At 47.0% G+C, this 21,698-nt stretch overlaps 2 protein-coding genes across 2 annotated transcripts; both read right to left on the bottom strand.

Annotated features, from left to right (window-relative positions):
* Positions 1-243: 243 nt before the first annotated feature.
* LOC146885533 (uncharacterized) lies at positions 244-900 on the bottom strand. Its single transcript, XM_085674976.1, has 2 exons — positions 813-900; positions 244-725 (listed from the first exon to the last, which is right to left on the bottom strand). Exons 1-2 carry the CDS (start codon positions 898-900, stop codon positions 244-246), a joined length of 570 nt encoding a protein of 189 aa, XP_085531102.1.
* Positions 901-7,552, bottom strand: LOC146885532 (uncharacterized). The gene is made up of 3 exons (XM_085674975.1): positions 4,121-7,552; positions 3,600-3,994; positions 901-1,042 (listed from the first exon to the last, which is right to left on the bottom strand). Exons 1-3 carry the CDS (start codon positions 7,550-7,552, stop codon positions 901-903), a joined length of 3,969 nt encoding a protein of 1,322 aa, XP_085531101.1.
* Between the last annotated feature and the right edge of the window lie 14,146 nt (positions 7,553-21,698).

Raw genomic sequence — 21,698 nt, 5'->3', positions numbered from 1 at the left:
ATCCCTAATGAAGTGGCCCACCTGGCCGCATCTATGGCAAGTCCTCTTGTCAGAAAGCTAGGGGCAGGCACTCCTCAGATGGGGCCCCCTACAGTGGAAGCACTATGGCCTAGAAGGTTGGGACTGTTGGGGCTGATGTGGGAACCTCCTGGGCCCCTGGGGTTGAGGTCTATAGTATGGCTTCCTCTTGTCGTCGTGTCTGCTCGTGGACCCAGATGGCCCTCCAACCTTCAGTTGAGACTTCTATTGAGCTTCAGCTTCAGCCTTAAGCTTCTCCATCACTCTTGCCTTCTCTACCAAGGCAGGGAATTCCTTGATAGAGAGCGAAGCCACCATGAGCTTGAGGTCACCCCTCAACCCATTCTCGAACTTTCTACACTGCCAGTCCTCTGCCATCTTCAGGGTGTGAAATCTACCCGAGTGTTTGAACTTTTCAGCGTACTCCGACACTGACATGTCTCCTTGCATCATCTGGAAGAACTCAACCTCATTCGCATACCTCACACTATCGGGGAAGAACTCAACATAGAACTTCTTCTTAAATAGTTCCCAAGTGATGGTCTCATGGCTGTCCTCCAACATTATCTTCATGCTGGACCACCAATGCACGACCTCTCCAGCAAGAAGGTACTTAGTGTATGCCAACCTGTTCTCTGCAGGACGTCTCTTAGCATCATAGATTCGTTCCATGTCCCGCATCCACTGATCAGCTCCATCCGGGCTAACTTTTCCATCAAAGCGGAATGGATGGTGTTATAGAAAATCCTCCAAACTCCACTCTTGCACTCGTGGTAGTGAAGCTTGGGAAGAACCAGCGGCTAAACAGTTTTCCCCTATCTGATGTAGGGCTTCCAAGTGCCTTTGCTGAGTCGCTTCTGCTGCTAGTCTTGCAAACTCCATCTATTGCAAGGCTAGATTCTGCTGATTCACTATGTTAGCATTCTGCTGCTGCATGGCTGCTATCATCGCCTCAATTGCTCCCACCAAATGAGGATTATCTGGGTTTGGAACAGGAGGTGGAGGAGGTCTAGCTGCCATAGCTCTGATCACACAAAGAGGAACCATCAGATTAGTTAACAGGTACAACAACTCATGCCAAACACACTACGAGGAACACACAACAGAAGCTAAGCAAGCTCACACCTACAGATCATAAAGGAATCACTGCTCTGATACCAAAATTGTAACATCCCGTTTTCATAGTTTTTAAACTATTAAACAAAACATTTAAATTTTAATAATTCAGAAGCAGATGATGACGTAGGCCAGTACAATATATAATACAGTCATCCTCAAAAAATAACCATACATACGTTGATCAACATATACAGCCCATACACTACAAAAGGGTTACAAAATACCCGATCAGCTAAGCAAAAGAAAGAAAAGGCTACATATACTACTGGTACGTCTAATGTAATCATCTCACGTCCCGGAGGGGTGTATCCTCACCTGCACAATTATCTGCGCACGCCATTCAATAGGGACGATCATTGCAAAAGTAGAAGACACACAGAACACACCATAGAAACTAGAAGGGTAAGCTAACTTGAATGAAGAGCAAACCATGCAATTTATTTTATGCTAAGGCAGAAAATAGGATCTATTACATAATCTATCAAAAATCATCCAATTAATCTCAACTATAACACCACACATCATTCTAGACTCGATATCTGGATTATGTAAGTGGCATTGGAGCTCTTGGTGACTTGCACTTGAGATGGTTCCTAAACTCTGGTGAGTTTTAGGCACAAGGGGTATTCAAAGGGTTTACCGATATCAAGAATCACCAACACTGGAGCGCTAGTCAACTTTTGCTTTAGCTTTAGAAAGCTCTCTTCACACCGGTCGGTCCAAGCAAAAGGTTGATCCTTGCGGGTTAACTGGGTCAAGGGTCCTGGTATCTTGGAGAATGAGAGGCTATGAGCGGAGGCAGCAGAAGGCTCAGGCGTGGCTTCCTCTCCAGGACCTAATCAAGAAGCAAGGTTGGTGAGATGGAGGCCAGGGTCAGGGAGAGGGAGACAGAGGGGAGAGTTGAGTTTGCATTGAAGAAGAAAAGGAGAGTGGGTTTGACTTTGTTTCTGGAAAAAGAGGAGTGTTGCATTTTTTATCTCTTAACTTCTAGTGAAAATTGAAATTGGTCCCTTTTTGAAACTTTGACCCAATTTAGTACCTCAACCTTAGAAATGCATGAATTTAGTCATTTTAACCAAATTTTGTTAAGTTTATTTGACGTTTCAATGTTAACTATTTTACATTTGAGTTGTTTATACTATTTTACATATTTTCGCTTTAATGTTAACTAAGAAGCACATTTGAAACGTCAAATAAACTTAATAAAATTTGGTTAAAAGGATGAAATCCATGCATTTCTAATGATGAAAGACTAAATTGGTCCAAAGTTTCAAAGTTTGGTTAATTCTAATTTCTGGTATAAGTTAAAAGACCAAAAATATATTTAATTTTTAGAATTAGAATTCTTTTAGAATGTGAAAGTTATCAAAAGTGGAAATTTTAATTGATGGTGATGAAATTCTTTTTTTTTTCAATTTGTGTGTTTGTTTCTTGATTTCATGTTGCATTTCGCATAATAAAATAAAAAATAGAAGGCACAGAGTAACCGCATCATTAGTATCATATCATCAATCAAAGTTCTCGCCTTCAACGCATACATACTTCAAAGTAAAGAGAAGATTCCAAGAGTAATTTAAATTTTTATGATTTATTAAATAAAGGGGTGACTCTCTTACCACATAACTTTGTTATTACATATATAATAAATAAATGTATTAAAATTTTTAAAATAGTGAAAATAAATAATGAGATAAAGGAACGTAATATAGAATATATACAAATATAATATGTAAAACAAAAAGTTTGTGCCACGATCAAATTGTTTTTCAAAATCTGAAACTATTCAGGTACTCATGGGCAGTAGTGGAACTTCATGCAATATGTTGGGGGTGTCAAAATTTTGATTAAATTATTCTTTGGTCCATATTTTTGTCTAAAAATATTATGTTGGTCATCTAGTGTTTTTTAGTTTCAATTTGGTCTCGATTTTATAAAAAATAATGCAATTTTATCTTTTTCGTTAAATTTCTTGAAGCGGAACAAGAATTTTTCATTAAAATTGATACTACAATTATGCCAATTACACCCACAAAGCAAATCATTCACAACTTCAGTTTTGATGAAAAATTCTTGATTTGATTCAATAAATTTAACGAAAAAGGACAAAACTACATAATTTTTTAAAATTCAGACCAAATTGAGATTAAAAAAAACTAAATGAGTAACTTAATATTTTTGAACGAAAATAGGAACAAAGAGAGTAATCCTAAAATTTTTATATAAACTAGTCAAAATATTGTATTTACTTTTTTTATTATAATAAAAAATAATAAAATTACAATTATTATTATTATAATTATAAAATTAGATATAAATACTTTTTATAATTTTAATATAATTAATTTTCATTTATAATGATTCAATTTTAAAAAATAAAAAATGATTAAATTAAACAAATAACAATTTAAAAAATAATATTAATAAAATAAGGCTTCCTCCTTTCTTCAACTCGTGGCCTGGACCCAGATGGTCCGCTAACTCTCTGTTGTGGCTGCTGCTGAGCTTCCACCTCTACTTTCATTCGCTCCATGACCCTGTCAGACACTATGCTACTAGGCACTCCATGAAGTCTCACTATCTCTCGGATGTAGAGCTGGGCCAACTTGGTCATAGACATTCTGAGATTCACCGCCAAAAAGTGAGCACTCTTCGTCAAACGATCCACCACTACCCATATAGCATCATGTCCTCTCACGGTGCGAGGCAAGTGGGTAACAAAATCCATGGCTATGCTATCCCACTTCCACACCGGAATATCTAAGGGTTGAAGCGTCCCACCGGGTTTCTGATGCTCCACCTTCGCCTTTTGACAAGTCAAACAGGCCGATACAAACTGTGCAACCTCCTTTTTCATGCCCTGCCACCAAAAGTTCTCCTTGAGGTCTTGGTACATCTTAGTCATGCCAGGGTGCAGACTAAGACGACTCTTGTGTCCTTCCTCAAGGATCAACTTCCTCAACTCGACATCCTCTGGTACACAAACCCTGCCTCTGAATCTCAACACACCATCACTGCCCAAGGCAAACTCCTTGGCCTGATCCGTCCTCAGTAGTTCTTTCACCTTCTGTAGACTAACATCCGTAGCTTGTCTCTCCCTGATTAAGCCCAAGAAGTCACTAGATATAACCAAGGTGCTACACCTAATGAATTCCGGCTCCAACTCATACTGCAACTTCATGTCTCTGAAGCTCTCTAGCAACTCCATCTCTTTTATCATTAAGTGTGCCACATGCATTGTCTTCCTACTCAATGCGTCTGCCACCACATTCGCCTTCCCTGGGTGATAGAGAAGTTCGAAGTCATAGTCCTTTAAAAACTCTATCCACCGCCTCTGCCTCATATTTAACTCTTTCTGGTCGAAGAGATACTTCAAACTCTTGTGGTCACTAAACACACGGAACTGTGCACCATACAAGTAGTGCCTCCATATCTTCAAAGCAAAAACCACTGCTGCTAACTCTAGGTCATGAGTGGGGTAGTTCTTCTCATGAACCTTCAACTGCCTTGAAGCATACGCCACCACCTTCCTCTCTTGCATCAAGACACACCCAAGACCTTGATGAGAGGCATCACAGTAAACCTCAAAGGGTTTACTCACATCTGGGATTACCAACACTGGAGCACTCGTCAACCTCTGCTTAAGCTCCCTGAAGCTCTCTTCACATCTATCAGTCCATGCAAACGGTTGGTCTTTCCTGGTTAGCTGGGTCAAGGGTGCTACTATCTTAGAGAACCCCTCTATAAATCTCCTGTAGTAGCCAGCCAAACCCACGAAGCTTCGAATCTTGGTCACTGACTTGGGACATTCCCACTGTATCACGGCCTCTACCTTAGCTGGATCCACGGCTATCCCCTGAGCGGATATAATGTGCCCCAAGAACTGCACCTCTCTCATCCAGAAGTCGCACTTTGACAACTTGGAAAACAGTTGTTTCTCTCTCAAAAGGCTAAGCACTATCCTCAGATGCTCGGCATGTTCCTCCTGCGTCCTGGAGTAGATGAGAATGTCGTCTATAAAGACTACGACAAACTTATCTAGAAACGGACGAAAGATCCAGTTCATGTAATCCATGAACAAAGCCAGGGCATTAGTCACACCGAATGGCATGACAACATACTCGTAATGCCCGTATCTGGATCTGAAAGCAGTCTTCTCAACATCTTCTGCCTTCACCAGAATCTGATGATAACCTGACCAGAGATCAATCTTGGAGAACACTGACGCCCCATGTAGCTGATCCATCAAATCATCTATTCTCGGCAAAGGATACTTGTTTTTAATAGTCAGCTTGTTCAGCTGCCTATAGTCCACACACAATCTCGAGCCGCCATCCTTCTTCTTTACCAACAAGACAGGCGCTCCCCACGGCGAAGCACTCGGCCGTATAAGCTGTTTCTCAAGCAACTCCTCTATCTGCTTCTTTAACTCCACCAACTCTGCCGGGGCCATGCGATAAGGAGCTATCGACACAGGACCCACTCCTGGTACTAAGTCTATGGAGAACTCAACTTCTCTCCTCGGGGGCAAGCCTGGTACCTCTTCGGGGAACACATCCTCAAACTCTCTGACCACTGGTATCACTGATATCCTTTCTTCTTCCTCAACCTCTATCCTGGCAAGAACAATATAACACTGTGCACCGTCCCGGATTTCCTTCATAACCTCGTGGGAAGATATTAGCTCGGGTTCCTCTGAGCTGTGGAACAACAACTTCTTCTCTCGGCAGTCGATGAGAACGTGATTGGCAGAGAGCCAATCCATTCCCAAGATCACATCTAACCCTTGCAGAGGGAGGCACATAAGATTAACTTTGTATACGCGTCCCTCTATCTCAACTGGACATCTAGAACACACTGAAGAAGTCCTAACCAACCCAGATGCCGGAGTAGATACCACGAGATCAAACTGTAGCTCACACACCGGCAGACCCAACTCCCGCACACAAGACTCTGACACAAATGAGTGTGTCGCTCCAGAATCAAAAAGCACACAACAAGACTTGCCAGAAATCACACAACAACCAATCACAAGGTTACCTGAACCCGCTGCCTCTGATCCGGTCATAGCCACAACCCTGCCTGTAGCCTGAGGCCTGCTGCCTCCTCCTCTCTGCTGAGTCTGGCCTGAACTCTGACTCGGAGTCTGTGGTGAGGGTCGTGCTACTGCCCCTCTCCTGGAAGGACAATCTCTGCCGAAGTGGCCTACCCTGCCACAAAGGTTGCATCTACGGAAACCTGGTAGTTGTGGGCAGAAATTCTTCGCATGCGGTCCTCCGCAATGATAACACTGTATTCTGCCGGGCGGGGAAGAGAAACCTCCAGATCCTTGTGGCTGTGGATGTGGTCTAGCATAAGGCTTCCTCCTTTCTTCAACTCGTGGCCTGGACCCAGATGGTCCGCTAACTCTCTGCTGTGGCTGCTGCTGAGCTTCCACCTCTACTTTCATTCGCTCCATGACCCTGGCCTTTTCCACCAAGGCCGCAAAGTCCTTGATGGACAGCGGAGCTACCATCAAGCGGATGTCTCCTCTGAGACCATTCTCAAACTTCCTGCAGCGCCACTCCTCATCGAGCGGCATGGTGTAGAAACGCCCCAGATGCTTGAACTGCTCGGCGTACTCGGCCACTGACTTGTTCCCCTGTGTCAGCTGGAGGAACTCTACCTCCTTAGCGTACCTCACGCTGTCAGGGAAATACTCAGACAAGAACCTCTTCTTGAAGGCTCTCCACGTGATGTCCTCATGTTTCTCCTCCATCACCAGCTTCATGCTGGCCCACCAATGCTCAGCCTCCCCAGTGAGCATGTAAATAGTGAAAGCAAGCCTGCTCTCATCCGGGCACCTCTTGGCATCAAAGATGCGTTCCATGTCCTTCATCCACTGGTCCGCCTGGTCGGGACTCTTCTTGCCATCAAACTTGGCAGGTTGGTGCTTCAAAAAGTCTTCCAAACTCCATTCAGGGGGTGGAGGTTGGGGATGAGGACCATACATCGGAGCACCAGCAGCATTCTCCCCTAACTGACGGAGAGCATCCACATGCTGCCTCTGAGCATCCTCTGCAGCCTGCCTAGCAGCTTCCATCTGCTGCATCATGAAGTGCTGCTGCTCAAGTGAGGCTTCCTGGCGCTGCATCGCCGCCTCGTGCTGTTGCATCATAGCATTGCTCTGTTGCGTCAAGGCTGCAGCCATAGCCTCGATCGCCCTAGCTAGGTCTTGTCCATCACCCTGAGAAGGTTGAGGAGGAGCTACACGAGGGGGTGCCATATCACTGGACACACAGAAAGCACCATCAGAAACTGGATTAGACTGGAACTCATCTAAACACGACAAGGAGGGCACAACAAAAACTAAGCAAACACATAACCCACAGACACTTAGGAACGAAGGCTCTGATACCATAAAAGTGTGACGTCCCATTTTAGAAGATTAAACTGCTAAATAAAACATCACACAATTATAATAACGAGAAGCATTCAGATGAACATAAAACGTAGAGGAGATAACTATTACAGTCATCCGGAAATACTTAACAGGAATCTTAGGCATACCACATAGTCCTAAGCAAAAGAAAATTTAAAGGAGTGCAACAGTTTTGAAAAAGGGTTGCTTCTAAGGCAACTAATACAAAAGGCCACATGGCCATGGAACTACTCTTGAAACTTCCATACAGGGAATCTAGGCCGCACTGCTGCGTCTCCCGGATCCATCTCGAGCCTCCCTCTCATCTGCTCCCACCAGAAGGTGATCATCGCAAGAGAGAAAACATAGTAGAAAGCAAACACAAACATGCAAGGGTAAGCTAGTGTAATATAATACTTATCATGGTATAAAAGGAATAAATGTATAAACATTTCCAGACGTACAACACAGAGGCACATAGATCATGTTATGACAAACAAGCAAGACACTATGACTCTATTATCCGGATACATACATTAAGATCGGATTCACTGGATGCCTGCACTCGTGGTGGCCTCTACTGCTCTGCAGAGCCATTGCCAATGGGTTTCACCCTACCACTCACGAGGTTAGCCTTTAAGCGTCTAAGGCCATTATCCTGCCAAAGACTAGGGCCTCCCGCTACTCTCACCACTTGGGTCAGTTTACTCTACTTGAGACTCACTGACCCTTTAGAGTTTCGGGATGCAATCCTTACTTGAATCCTTATCTTAATATATACACTACACGCCACCATAGAGTCTCCCCATGGGACTCATGGAATTACGCCTATCACACCAAAATCATGTTTCACACCATACCCACCACCTTTATCTTGAAACATCCAATTTTCATGTTAAAACATCACGAAGTCACAAACTCGTGATCAATCTCGTACCAAACATGCCAAATTCGTTCATAAAAAAAAAGCCAAACACCCAAGCATATGCACTTATATCATATTTAGGAAGGATACCCTAATCAAGACATGCAGCAAACCATCCAAACAGCAAGGAACCCAGGGCACGCCTTGGCGAACTCGCTCAGGCGAGATGCTGCCTTCACAGAGGCAGCGAATTCTCGCCCAGGCGAGATAAGCAACAGGTTTTTCCACGAACTCTCGCTTAGGCGAGATGCTGTCCTTCCTGAAACAGCGAATTCTCGCCCAGGCGAGACGCGCGACAGCGGAGGCTTCACGGGATCTCGCTCAGGCGAGGCCTTCTCGCCTGAGCGAGACTATGCGTCGCTCAAAACGAAAAAGGGTCGCCTAGGCGAGTTCTCGTGGCAGTGAGCACTCTGGTACTCTCGCCTAGGCGAGACGAGCTCGCTTGGGCGAAAATGACAGAGTTCACCACTGTCCACCCACATGCAACGGCGGAAACCGCCCAGATCCACTCCCAAACACACATGCAAGGCAGGAAAAAGACACAGAGCGACATCTAGAACATGGCCAACCATTTATTTTCACGATTCAACACCATTCAAGCACCCCCAACATGGGACAGAACATAAACATGCCACGGTAACTTTAAACTTAAACACATAGCTCCCCTTACCTCTGTTTTGGAGTACCCAAACGCAAGCAGACCCTAACTAAGGGGTTATTACAGGTCCAGAAACTCGAGTATAGCTGAAACATGGAAAAAGGAACAAAACGAAGTCAAGAACTCAACCCCAACTTGACCCACGCGTTTTAAACGGAGAGGAAAAGGAAAAGAACGGACCAAAAGTCCCGAAGCTTACTTACTTGGAAAAGAAAGAGTCTTGGTAGCTCGGAGGCGTGTGGCTAGTGTGCCCTAGCAGAGGACAAGAGAGCAGAGAGAACTGTTTTCTGAGAAAAGAAAAGTTGAGGAATGAGGAGAATGGAGGGCTTGTGGTAGGGTAGGGTGCCCTTCTGTAGGGTAGGGCCTTGGGCCTCCGAAAAGGCCAGGCCCATAAACTTTACTGAAAGGAAAAAGGGGCTTACAATATCTCCCCAACAACAAAAATTTTTCGTCCTCGAAAAATTAGACTTACCAGAACAGATGTGGGTATGAACTCCTCATGTCCTCCTCTAGCTCCCAAGTGGCGTCACCTGTCCTCCGGTCCCAGATGACCTTCACAAGACTCGTGGCTCTTCCCTTCTGCTCCTTAACTTGACGATCCTCTATAGCCACGAGCTGTACCACTACCTGGAGATTCTCCCTGACTTCCACATCTTCGGCCTCCAAGACATGTGATGGGTCAAAAACGTACTTCCGTAGCTGCGACACATGGAAGACTGGGTGTAGATTAGCTAACTGGGGTGGTAATGCTATCTCATAAGCTACGGGCCCTATCCTTCTCAAGATCTGATATGGACCCAGAAACTTAGGAGACAGCTTCCTTGAGCGGATAGCCCTCCCCACACCAGTGGTTCGGGTCACCCTCAAGAACACATGCTCCCCAGCCTCAAACTCTAGGGGCCTCCTTCTTCGGTCCGCATATGCTTTCTGACGACTCTGGGATGCTTGCAACCTGTCTCTTACTAACTGCACCTTCTCTGTGGTCTGTTGCAATAACTCTGGTCCAACCAAAACTGACTCACCATCCTGGTACCAACATAAAGGAGTCCTACACCTCCTCCCATACAAAGCCTCATAAGGCGCCATCCCTATACTCGCCTGGTGACTGTTGTTGTAAGTAAACTCCACTAGCGGTAACACCTCATCCCAACTGCCAAGGTGGTCCAAGATACACGTCCTCAACAAGTCCTCCAAGGACTGAATCACTCTCTCTGACTGGCCATTCGTCTGAGGATGATAAGCAGAACTCATCCTCAACCTACTACCCATAGCCTCCTGCAGTGCCTGCCAAAACCTGGAAGTGAACCGGGGGTCTCTGTCAGACACTATGCTACTAGGCACTCCATGAAGTCTCACTATCTCTCGGATGTAGAGCTGGGCCAACTTGGTCATAGACATTCTGAGATTCACCGCCAAAAAGTGAGCACTCTTCGTCAAACGATCCACCACTACCCATATAGCATCATGTCCTCTCACGGTGCGAGGCAAGTGGGTAACAAAATCCATGGCTATGCTATCCCACTTCCACACCGGAATATCTAAGGGTTGAAGCGTCCCACCGGGTTTCTGATGCTCCACCTTCGCCTTTTGACAAGTCAAACAGGCCGATACAAACTGTGCAACCTCCTTTTTCATGCCCTGCCACCAAAAGTTCTCCTTGAGGTCTTGGTACATCTTAGTCATGCCAGGGTGCAGACTAAGACGACTCTTGTGTCCTTCCTCAAGGATCAACTTCCTCAACTCGACATCCTCTGGTACACAAACCCTGCCTCTGAATCTCAACACACCATCACTGCCCAAGGCAAACTCCTTGGCCTGATCCGTCCTCAGTAGTTCTTTCACCTTCTGTAGACTAACATCCGTAGCTTGTCTCTCCCTGATTAAGCCCAAGAAGTCACTAGATATAACCAAGGTGCTACACCTAATGAATTCCGGCTCCAACTCATACTGCAACTTCATGTCTCTGAAGCTCTCTAGCAACTCCATCTCTTTTATCATTAAGTGTGCCACATGCATTGTCTTCCTACTCAATGCGTCTGCCACCACATTCGCCTTCCCTGGGTGATAGAGAAGTTCGAAGTCATAGTCCTTTAAAAACTCTATCCACCGCCTCTGCCTCATATTTAACTCTTTCTGGTCGAAGAGATACTTCAAACTCTTGTGGTCACTAAACACACGGAACTGTGCACCATACAAGTAGTGCCTCCATATCTTCAAAGCAAAAACCACTGCTGCTAACTCTAGGTCATGAGTGGGGTAGTTCTTCTCATGAACCTTCAACTGCCTTGAAGCATACGCCACCACCTTCCTCTCTTGCATCAAGACACACCCAAGACCTTGATGAGAGGCATCACAGTAAACCTCAAAGGGTTTACTCACATCTGGGATTACCAACACTGGAGCACTCGTCAACCTCTGCTTAAGCTCCCTGAAGCTCTCTTCACATCTATCAGTCCATGCAAACGGTTGGTCTTTCCTGGTTAGCTGGGTCAAGGGTGCTACTATCTTAGAGAACCCCTCTATAAATCTCCTGTAGTAGCCAGCCAAACCCACGAAGCTTCGAATCTCGGTCACTGACTTGGGACATTCCCACTGTATCACGGCCTCTACCTTAGCTGGATCCACGGCTATCCCCTGAGCGGATATAATGTGCCCCAAGAACTGCACCTCTCTCATCCAGAAGTCGCACTTTGACAACTTGGAAAACAGTTGTTTCTCTCTCAAAAGGCTAAGCACTATCCTCAGATGCTCGGCATGTTCCTCCTGCGTCCTGGAGTAGATGAGAATGTCGTCTATAAAGACTACGACAAACTTATCTAGAAACGGACGAAAGATCCAGTTCATGTAATCCATGAACAAAGCCAGGGCATTAGTCACACCGAATGGCATGACAACATACTCGTAATGCCCGTATCTGGATCTGAAAGCAGTCTTCTCAACATCTTCTGCCTTCACCAGAATCTGATGATAACCTGACCAGAGATCAATCTTGGAGAACACCGACGCCCCATGTAGCTGATCCATCAAATCATCTATTCTCGGCAAAGGATACTTGTTTTTAATAGTCAGCTTGTTCAGCTGCCTATAGTCCACACACAATCTCGAGCCGCCATCCTTCTTCTTTACCAACAAGACAGGCGCTCCCCACGGCGAAGCACTCGGCCGTATAAGCTGTTTCTCAAGCAACTCCTCTATCTGCTTCTTTAACTCCACCAACTCTGCCGGGGCCATGCGATAAGGAGCTATCGACACAGGACCCACTCCTGGTACTAAGTCTATGGAGAATTCAACTTCTCTCCTCGGGGGCAAGCCTGGTACCTCTTCGGGGAACACATCCTCAAACTCTCTGACCACTGGTATCACTGATATCCTTTCTTCTTCCTCAACCTCTATCCTGGCAAGAACCATATAACACTGTGCACCGTCCCGGATTTCCTTCATAACCTCGTGGGAAGATATTAGCTCGGGTTCCTCTGAGCTGTGGAACAACAACTTCTTCTCTCGGCAGTCGATGAGAACGTGATTGGCAGAGAGCCAATCCATTCCCAAGATCACATCTAACCCTTGCAGAGGGAGGCACATAAGATTAACTTTGTATACGCGTCCCTCTATCTCAACTGGACATCTAGAACACACTGAAGAAGTCCTAACCAACCCAGATGCCGGAGTAGATACCACGAGATCAAACTGTAGCTCACACACCGGCAGACCCAACTCCCGCACACAAGACTCTGACACAAATGAGTGTGTCGCTCCAGAATCAAAAAGCACACAACAAGACTTGCCAGAAATCACACAACAACCAATCACAAGGTTACCTGAACCCGCTGCCTCTGATCCGGTCATAGCCACAACCCTGCCTGTAGCCTGAGGCCTGCTGCCTCCTCCTCTCTGCTGAGTCTGGCCTGAACTCTGACTCGGAGTCTGTGGTGAGGGTCGTGCTACTGCCCCTCTCCTGGAAGGACAATCTCTGCCGAAGTGGCCTACCCTGCCACAAAGGTTGCATCTACGGAAACCTGGTAGTTGTGGGCAGAAATTCTTCGCATGCGGTCCTCCGCAATGATAACACTGTATTCTGCCGGGCGGGGAAGAGAAACCTCCAGATCCTTGTGGCTGTGGATGTGGTCTAGCATAAGGCTTCCTCCTTTCTTCAACTCGTGGCCTGGACCCAGATGGTCCGCTAACTCTCTGCTGTGGCTGCTGCTGAGCTTCCACCTCTACTTTCATTCGCTCCATGACCCTGGCCTTTTCCACCAAGGCCGCAAAGTCCTTGATGGACAGCGGAGCTACCATCAAGCGGATGTCTCCTCTGAGACCATTCTCAAACTTCCTGCAGCGCCACTCCTCATCGAGCGGCATGGTGTAGAAACGCCCCAGATGCTTGAACTGCTCGGCGTACTCGGCCACTGACTTGTTCCCCTGTGTCAGCTGGAGGAACTCTACCTCCTTAGCGTACCTCACGCTGTCAGGGAAATACTCAGACAAGAACCTCTTCTTGAAGGCTCTCCACGTGATGTCCTCATGTTTCTCCTCCATCACCAGCTTCATGCTGGCCCACCAATGCTCAGCCTCCCCAGTGAGCATGTAAATAGTGAAAGCAAGCCTGCTCTCATCCGGGCACCTCTTGGCATCAAAGATGCGTTCCATGTCCTTCATCCACTGGTCCGCCTGGTCGGGACTCTTCTTGCCATCAAACTTGGCAGGTTGGTGCTTCAAAAAGTCTTCCAAACTCCATTCAGGGGGTGGAGGTTGGGGATGAGGACCATACATCGGAGCACCAGCAGCATTCTCCCCTAACTGACGGAGAGCATCCACATGCTGCCTCTGAGCATCCTCTGCAGCCTGCCTAGCAGCTTCCATCTGCTGCATCATGAAGTGCTGCTGCTCAAGTGAGGCTTCCTGGCGCTGCATCGCCGCCTCGTGCTGTTGCATCATAGCATTGCTCTGTTGCGTCAAGGCTGCAGCCATAGCCTCGATCGCCCTAGCTAGGTCTTGTCCATCACCCTGAGAAGGTTGAGGAGGAGCTACACGAGGGGGTGCCATATCACTGGACACACAGAAAGCACCATCAGAAACTGGATTAGACTGGAACTCATCTAAACACGACAAGGAGGGCACAACAAAAACTAAGCAAACACATAACCCACAGACACTTAGGAACGAAGGCTCTGATACCATAAAAGTGTGACGTCCCATTTTAGAAGATTAAACTGCTAAATAAAACATCACACAATTATAATAACGAGAAGCATTCAGATGAACATAAAACGTAGAGGAGATAACTATTACAGTCATCCGGAAATACTTAACAGGAATCTTAGGCATACCACATAGTCCTAAGCAAAAGAAAATTTAAAGGAGTGCAACAGTTTTGAAAAAGGGTTGCTTCTAAGGCAACTAATACAAAAGGCCACATGGCCATGGAACTACTCTTGAAACTTCCATACAGGGAATCTAGGCCGCACTGCTGCGTCTCCCGGATCCATCTCGAGCCTCCCTCTCATCTGCTCCCACCAGAAGGTGATCATCGCAAGAGAGAAAACATAGTAGAAAGCAAACACAAACATGCAAGGGTAAGCTAGTGTAATATAATACTTATCATGGTATAAAAGGAATAAATGTATAAACATTTCCAGACGTACAACACAGAGGCACATAGATCATGTTATGACAAACAAGCAAGACACTATGACTCTATTATCCGGATACATACATTAAGATCGGATTCACTGGATGCCTGCACTCGTGGTGGCCTCTACTGCTCTGCAGAGCCATTGCCAATGGGTTTCACCCTACCACTCACGAGGTTAGCCTTTAAGCGTCTAAGGCCATTATCCTGCCAAAGACTAGGGCCTCCCGCTACTCTCACCACTTGGGTCAGTTTACTCTACTTGAGACTCACTGACCCTTTAGAGTTTCGGGATGCAATCCTTACTTGAATCCTTATCTTAATATATACACTACACGCCACCATAGAGTCTCCCCATGGGACTCATGGAATTACGCCTATCACACCAAAATCATGTTTCACACCATACCCACCACCTTTATCTTGAAACATCCAATTTTCATGTTAAAACATCACGAAGTCACAAACTCGTGATCAATCTCGTACCAAACATGCCAAATTCGTTCATAAAAAAAAAGCCAAACACCCAAGCATATGCACTTATATCATATTTAGGAAGGATACCCTAATCAAGACATGCAGCAAACCATCCAAACAGCAAGGAACCCAGGGCACGCCTTGGCGAACTCGCTCAGGCGAGATGCTGCCTTCACAGAGGCAGCGAATTCTCGCCCAGGCGAGATAAGCAACAGGTTTTTCCACGAACTCTCGCTTAGGCGAGATGCTGTCCTTCCTGAAACAGCGAATTCTCGCCCAGGCGAGACGCGCGACAGCGGAGGCTTCACGGGATCTCGCTCAGGCGAGGCCTTCTCGCCTGAGCGAGACTATGCGTCGCTCAAAACGAAAAAGGGTCGCCTAGGCGAGTTCTCGTGGCAGTGAGCACTCTGGTACTCTCGCCTAGGCGAGACGAGCTCGCTTGGGCGAAAATGACAGAGTTCACCACTGTCCACCCACATGCAACGGCGGAAACCGCCCAGATCCACTCCCAAACACACATGCAAGGCAGGAAAAAGACACAGAGCGACATCTAGAACATGGCCAACCATTTATTTTCACGATTCAACACCATTCAAGCACCCCCAACATGGGACAGAACATAAACATGCCACGGTAACTTTAAACTTAAACACATAGCTCCCCTTACCTCTGTTTTGGAGTACCCAAACGCAAGCAGACCCTAACTAAGGGGTTATTACAGGTCCAGAAACTCGAGTATAGCTGAAACATGGAAAAAGGAACAAAACGAAGTCAAGAACTCAACCCCAACTTGACCCACGCGTTTTAAACGGAGAGGAAAAGGAAAAGAACGGACCAAAAGTCCCGAAGCTTACTTACTTGGAAAAGAAAGAGTCTTGGTAGCTCGGAGGCGTGTGGCTAGTGTGCCCTAGCAGAGGACAAGAGAGCAGAGAGAACTGTTTTCTGAGAAAAGAAAAGTTGAGGAATGAGGAGAATGGAGGGCTTGTGGTAGGGTAGGGTGCCCTTCTGTAGGGTAGGGCCTTGGGCCTCCGAAAAGGCCAGGCCCATAAACTTTACTGAAAGGAAAAAGGGGCTTACAATATCTCCCCAACAACAAAAATTTTTCGTCCTCGAAAAATTAGACTTACCAGAACAGATGTGGGTATGAACTCCTCATGTCCTCCTCTAGCTCCCAAGTGGCGTCACCTGTCCTCCGGTCCCAGATGACCTTCACAAGACTCGTGGCTCTTCCCTTCTGCTCCTTAACTTGACGATCCTCTATAGCCACGAGCTGTACCACTACCTGGAGATTCTCCCTGACTTCCACATCTTCGGCCTCCAAGACATGTGATGGGTCAAAAACGTACTTCCGTAGCTGCGACACATGGAAGACTGGGTGTAGATTAGCTAACTGGGGTGGTAATGCTATCTCATAAGCTACGGGCCCTATCCTTCTCAAGATCTGATATGGACCCAGAAACTTAGGAGACAGCTTCCTTGAGCGGATAGCCCTCCCCACACCAGTGGTTCGGGTCACCCTCAAGAACACATGCTCCCCAGCCTCAAACTCTAGGGGCCTCCTTCTTCGGTCCGCATATGCTTTCTGACGACTCTGGGATGCTTGCAACCTGTCTCTTACTAACTGCACCTTCTCTGTGGTCTGTTGCAATAACTCTGGTCCAACCAAAACTGACTCACCATCCTGGTACCAACATAAAGGAGTCCTACACCTCCTCCCATACAAAGCCTCATAAGGCGCCATCCCTATACTCGCCTGGTGACTGTTGTTGTAAGTAAACTCCACTAGCGGTAACACCTCATCCCAACTGCCAAGGTGGTCCAAGATACACGTCCTCAACAAGTCCTCCAAGGACTGAATCACTCTCTCTGACTGGCCATTCGTCTGAGGATGATAAGCAGAACTCATCCTCAACCTACTACCCATAGCCTCCTGCAGTGCCTGCCAAAACCTGGAAGTGAACCGGGGGTCTCTGTCAGACACTATGCTACTAGGCACTCCATGAAGTCTCACTATCTCTCGGATGTAGAGCTGGGCCAACTTGGTCATAGACATTCTGAGATTCACCGCCAAAAAGTGAGCACTCTTCGTCAAACGATCCACCACTACCCATATAGCATCATGTCCTCTCACGGTGCGAGGCAAGTGGGTAACAAAATCCATGGCTATGCTATCCCACTTCCACACCGGAATATCTAAGGGTTGAAGCGTCCCACCGGGTTTCTGATGCTCCACCTTCGCCTTTTGACAAGTCAAACAGGCCGATACAAACTGTGCAACCTCCTTTTTCATGCCCTGCCACCAAAAGTTCTCCTTGAGGTCTTGGTACATCTTAGTCATGCCAGGGTGCAGACTAAGACGACTCTTGTGTCCTTCCTCAAGGATCAACTTCCTCAACTCGACATCCTCTGGTACACAAACCCTGCCTCTGAATCTCAACACACCATCACTGCCCAAGGCAAACTCCTTGGCCTGATCCGTCCTCAGTAGTTCTTTCACCTTCTGTAGACTAACATCCGTAGCTTGTCTCTCCCTGATTAAGCCCAAGAAGTCACTAGATATAACCAAGGTGCTACACCTAATGAATTCCGGCTCCAACTCATACTGCAACTTCATGTCTCTGAAGCTCTCTAGCAACTCCATCTCTTTTATCATTAAGTGTGCCACATGCATTGTCTTCCTACTCAATGCGTCTGCCACCACATTCGCCTTCCCTGGGTGATAGAGAAGTTCGAAGTCATAGTCCTTTAAAAACTCTATCCACCGCCTCTGCCTCATATTTAACTCTTTCTGGTCGAAGAGATACTTCAAACTCTTGTGGTCACTAAACACACGGAACTGTGCACCATACAAGTAGTGCCTCCATATCTTCAAAGCAAAAACCACTGCTGCTAACTCTAGGTCATGAGTGGGGTAGTTCTTCTCATGAACCTTCAACTGCCTTGAAGCATACGCCACCACCTTCCTCTCTTGCATCAAGACACACCCAAGACCTTGATGAGAGGCATCACAGTAAACCTCAAAGGGTTTACTCACATCTGGGATTACCAACACTGGAGCACTCGTCAACCTCTGCTTAAGCTCCCTGAAGCTCTCTTCACATCTATCAGTCCATGCAAACGGTTGGTCTTTCCTGGTTAGCTGGGTCAAGGGTGCTACTATCTTAGAGAACCCCTCTATAAATCTCCTGTAGTAGCCAGCCAAACCCACGAAGCTTCGAATCTCGGTCACTGACTTGGGACATTCCCACTGTATCACGGCCTCTACCTTAGCTGGATCCACGGCTATCCCCTGAGCGGATATAATGTGCCCCAAGAACTGCACCTCTCTCATCCAGAAGTCGCACTTTGACAACTTGGAAAACAGTTGTTTCTCTCTCAAAAGGCTAAGCACTATCCTCAGATGCTCGGCATGTTCCTCCTGCGTCCTGGAGTAGATGAGAATGTCGTCTATAAAGACTACGACAAACTTATCTAGAAACGGACGAAAGATCCAGTTCATGTAATCCATGAACAAAGCCAGGGCATTAGTCACACCGAATGGCATGACAACATACTCGTAATGCCCGTATCTGGATCTGAAAGCAGTCTTCTCAACATCTTCTGCCTTCACCAGAATCTGATGATAACCTGACCAGAGATCAATCTTGGAGAACACCGACGCCCCATGTAGCTGATCCATCAAATCATCTATTCTCGGCAAAGGATACTTGTTTTTAATAGTCAGCTTGTTCAGCTGCCTATAGTCCACACACAATCTCGAGCCGCCATCCTTCTTCTTTACCAACAAGACAGGCGCTCCCCACGGCGAAGCACTCGGCCGTATAAGCTGTTTCTCAAGCAACTCCTCTATCTGCTTCTTTAACTCCACCAACTCTGCCGGGGCCATGCGATAAGGAGCTATCGACACAGGACCCACTCCTGGTACTAAGTCTATGGAGAACTCAACTTCTCTCCTCGGGGGCAAGCCTGGTACCTCTTCGGGGAACACATCCTCAAACTCTCTGACCACTGGTATCACTGATATCCTTTCTTCTTCCTCAACCTCTATCCTGGCAAGAACCATATAACACTGTGCACCGTCCCGGATTTCCTTCATAACCTCGTGGGAAGATATTAGCTCGGGTTCCTCTGAGCTGTGGAACAACAACTTCTTCTCTCGGCAGTCGATGAGAACGTGATTGGCAGAGAGCCAATCCATTCCCAAGATCACATCTAACCCTTGCAGAGGGAGGCACATAAGATTAACTTTGTATACGCGTCCCTCTATCTCAACTGGACATCTAGAACACACTGAAGAAGTCCTAACCAACCCAGATGCCGGAGTAGATACCACGAGATCAAACTGTAGCTCACACACCGGCAGACCCAACTCCCGCACACAAGACTCTGACACAAATGAGTGTGTCGCTCCAGAATCAAAAAGCACACAACAAGACTTGCCAGAAATCACACAACAACCAATCACAAGGTTACCTGAACCCGCTGCCTCTGATCCGGTCATAGCCACAACCCTGCCTGTAGCCTGAGGCCTGCTGCCTCCTCCTCTCTGCTGAGTCTGGCCTGAACTCTGACTCGGAGTCTGTGGTGAGGGTCGTGCTACTGCCCCTCTCCTGGAAGGACAATCTCTGCCGAAGTGGCCTACCCTGCCACAAAGGTTGCATCTACGGAAACCTGGTAGTTGTGGGCAGAAATTCTTCGCATGCGGTCCTCCGCAATGATAACACTGTATTCTGCCGGGCGGGGAAGAGAAACCTCCAGATCCTTGTGGCTGTGGATGTGGTCTAGCATAAGGCTTCCTCCTTTCTTCAACTCGTGGCCTGGACCCAGATGGTCCGCTAACTCTCTGCTGTGGCTGCTGCTGAGCTTCCACCTCTACTTTCATTCGCTCCATGACCCTGGCCTTTTCCACCAAGGCCGCAAAGTCCTTGATGGACAGCGGAGCTACCATCAAGCGGATGTCTCCTCTGAGACCATTCTCAAACTTCCTGCAGCGCCACTCCTCATCGAGCGGCATGGTGTAGAAACGCCCCAGATGCTTGAACTGCTCGGCGTACTCGGCCACTGACTTGTTCCCCTGTGTCAGCTGGAGGAACTCTACCTCCTTAGCGTACCTCACGCTGTCAGGGAAATACTCAGACAAGAACCTCTTCTTGAAGGCTCTCCACGTGATGTCCTCATGTTTCTCCTCCATCACCAGCTTCATGCTGGCCCACCAATGCTCAGCCTCCCCAGTGAGCATGTAAATAGTGAAAGCAAGCCTGCTCTCATCCGGGCACCTCTTGGCATCAAAGATGCGTTCCATGTCCTTCATCCACTGGTCCGCCTGGTCGGGACTCTTCTTGCCATCAAACTTGGCAGGTTGGTGCTTCAAAAAGTCTTCCAAACTCCATTCAGGGGGTGGAGGTTGGGGATGAGGACCATACATCGGAGCACCAGCAGCATTCTCCCCTAACTGACGGAGAGCATCCACATGCTGCCTCTGAGCATCCTCTGCAGCCTGCCTAGCAGCTTCCATCTGCTGCATCATGAAGTGCTGCTGCTCAAGTGAGGCTTCCTGGCGCTGCATCGCCGCCTCGTGCTGTTGCATCATAGCATTGCTCTGTTGCGTCAAGGCTGCAGCCATAGCCTCGATCGCCCTAGCTAGGTCTTGTCCATCACCCTGAGAAGGTTGAGGAGGAGCTACACGAGGGGGTGCCATATCACTGGACACACAGAAAGCACCATCAGAAACTGGATTAGACTGGAACTCATCTAAACACGACAAGGAGGGCACAACAAAAACTAAGCAAACACATAACCCACAGACACTTAGGAACGAAGGCTCTGATACCGTAAAAGTGTGACGTCCCATTTTAGAAGATTAAACTGCTAAATAAAACATCACACAATTATAATAACGAGAAGCATTCAGATGAACATAAAACGTAGAGGAGATAACTATTACAGTCATCCGGAAATACTTAACAGGAATCTTAGGCATACCACATAGTCCTAAGCAAAAGAAAATTTAAAGGAGTGCAACAGTTTTGAAAAAGGGTTGCTTCTAAGGCAACTAATACAAAAGGCCACATGGCCATGGAACTACTCTTGAAACTTCCATACAGGGAATCTAGGCCGCACTGCTGCGTCTCCCGGATCCATCTCGAGCCTCCCTCTCATCTGCTCCCACCAGAAGGTGATCATCGCAAGAGAGAAAACATAGTAGAAAGCAAACACAAACATGCAAGGGTAAGCTAGTGTAATATAATACTTATCATGGTATAAAAGGAATAAATGTATAAACATTTCCAGACGTACAACACAGAGGCACATAGATCATGTTATGACAAACAAGCAAGACACTATGACTCTATTATCCGGATACATACATTAAGATCGGATTCACTGGATGCCTGCACTCGTGGTGGCCTCTACTGCTCTGCAGAGCCATTGCCAATGGGTTTCACCCTACCACTCACGAGGTTAGCCTTTAAGC

The sequence above is a fragment of the Vigna unguiculata genome, chromosome 6 (genome assembly GCF_037176805.1).
Source record: "Vigna unguiculata cultivar grain cowpea cultivar isolate G323 ecotype 2 chromosome 6, ASM3717680v1, whole genome shotgun sequence".
NCBI classification, from domain to species: domain Eukaryota; kingdom Viridiplantae; phylum Streptophyta; class Magnoliopsida; order Fabales; family Fabaceae; genus Vigna; species Vigna unguiculata.
The sequence above is the reverse complement of the archived record's forward strand: the minus strand, read 5'-3'. Positions and strand labels throughout refer to the sequence as shown.

Coding starts and splice junctions, on each gene's coding strand:
- LOC146885532 (XM_085674975.1), bottom strand. CDS start 7,552: ATGGGACGTCACACTTTTATGGTATCAGAGCCTTCGTTCCTAAGTGTC. Junction 3,995..4,120: donor TGTTGAGATTCAGAGGCAGG/GTTTGTGTACCA, acceptor TTTTGGTGGCAG/GGCATGAAAAAGGAGGTTGC. Junction 1,043..3,599: donor AGAGTTAGCGGACCATCTGG/GTCCAGGCCACG, acceptor TTGTGTGATCAG/AGCTATGGCAGCTAGACCTC.
- LOC146885533 (XM_085674976.1), bottom strand. CDS start 900: ATGGAGTTTGCAAGACTAGCAGCAGAAGCGACTCAGCAAAGGCACTTG. Junction 726..812: donor GGAAAACTGTTTAGCCGCTG/GTTCTTCCCAAG, acceptor TTGATGGAAAAG/TTAGCCCGGATGGAGCTGAT.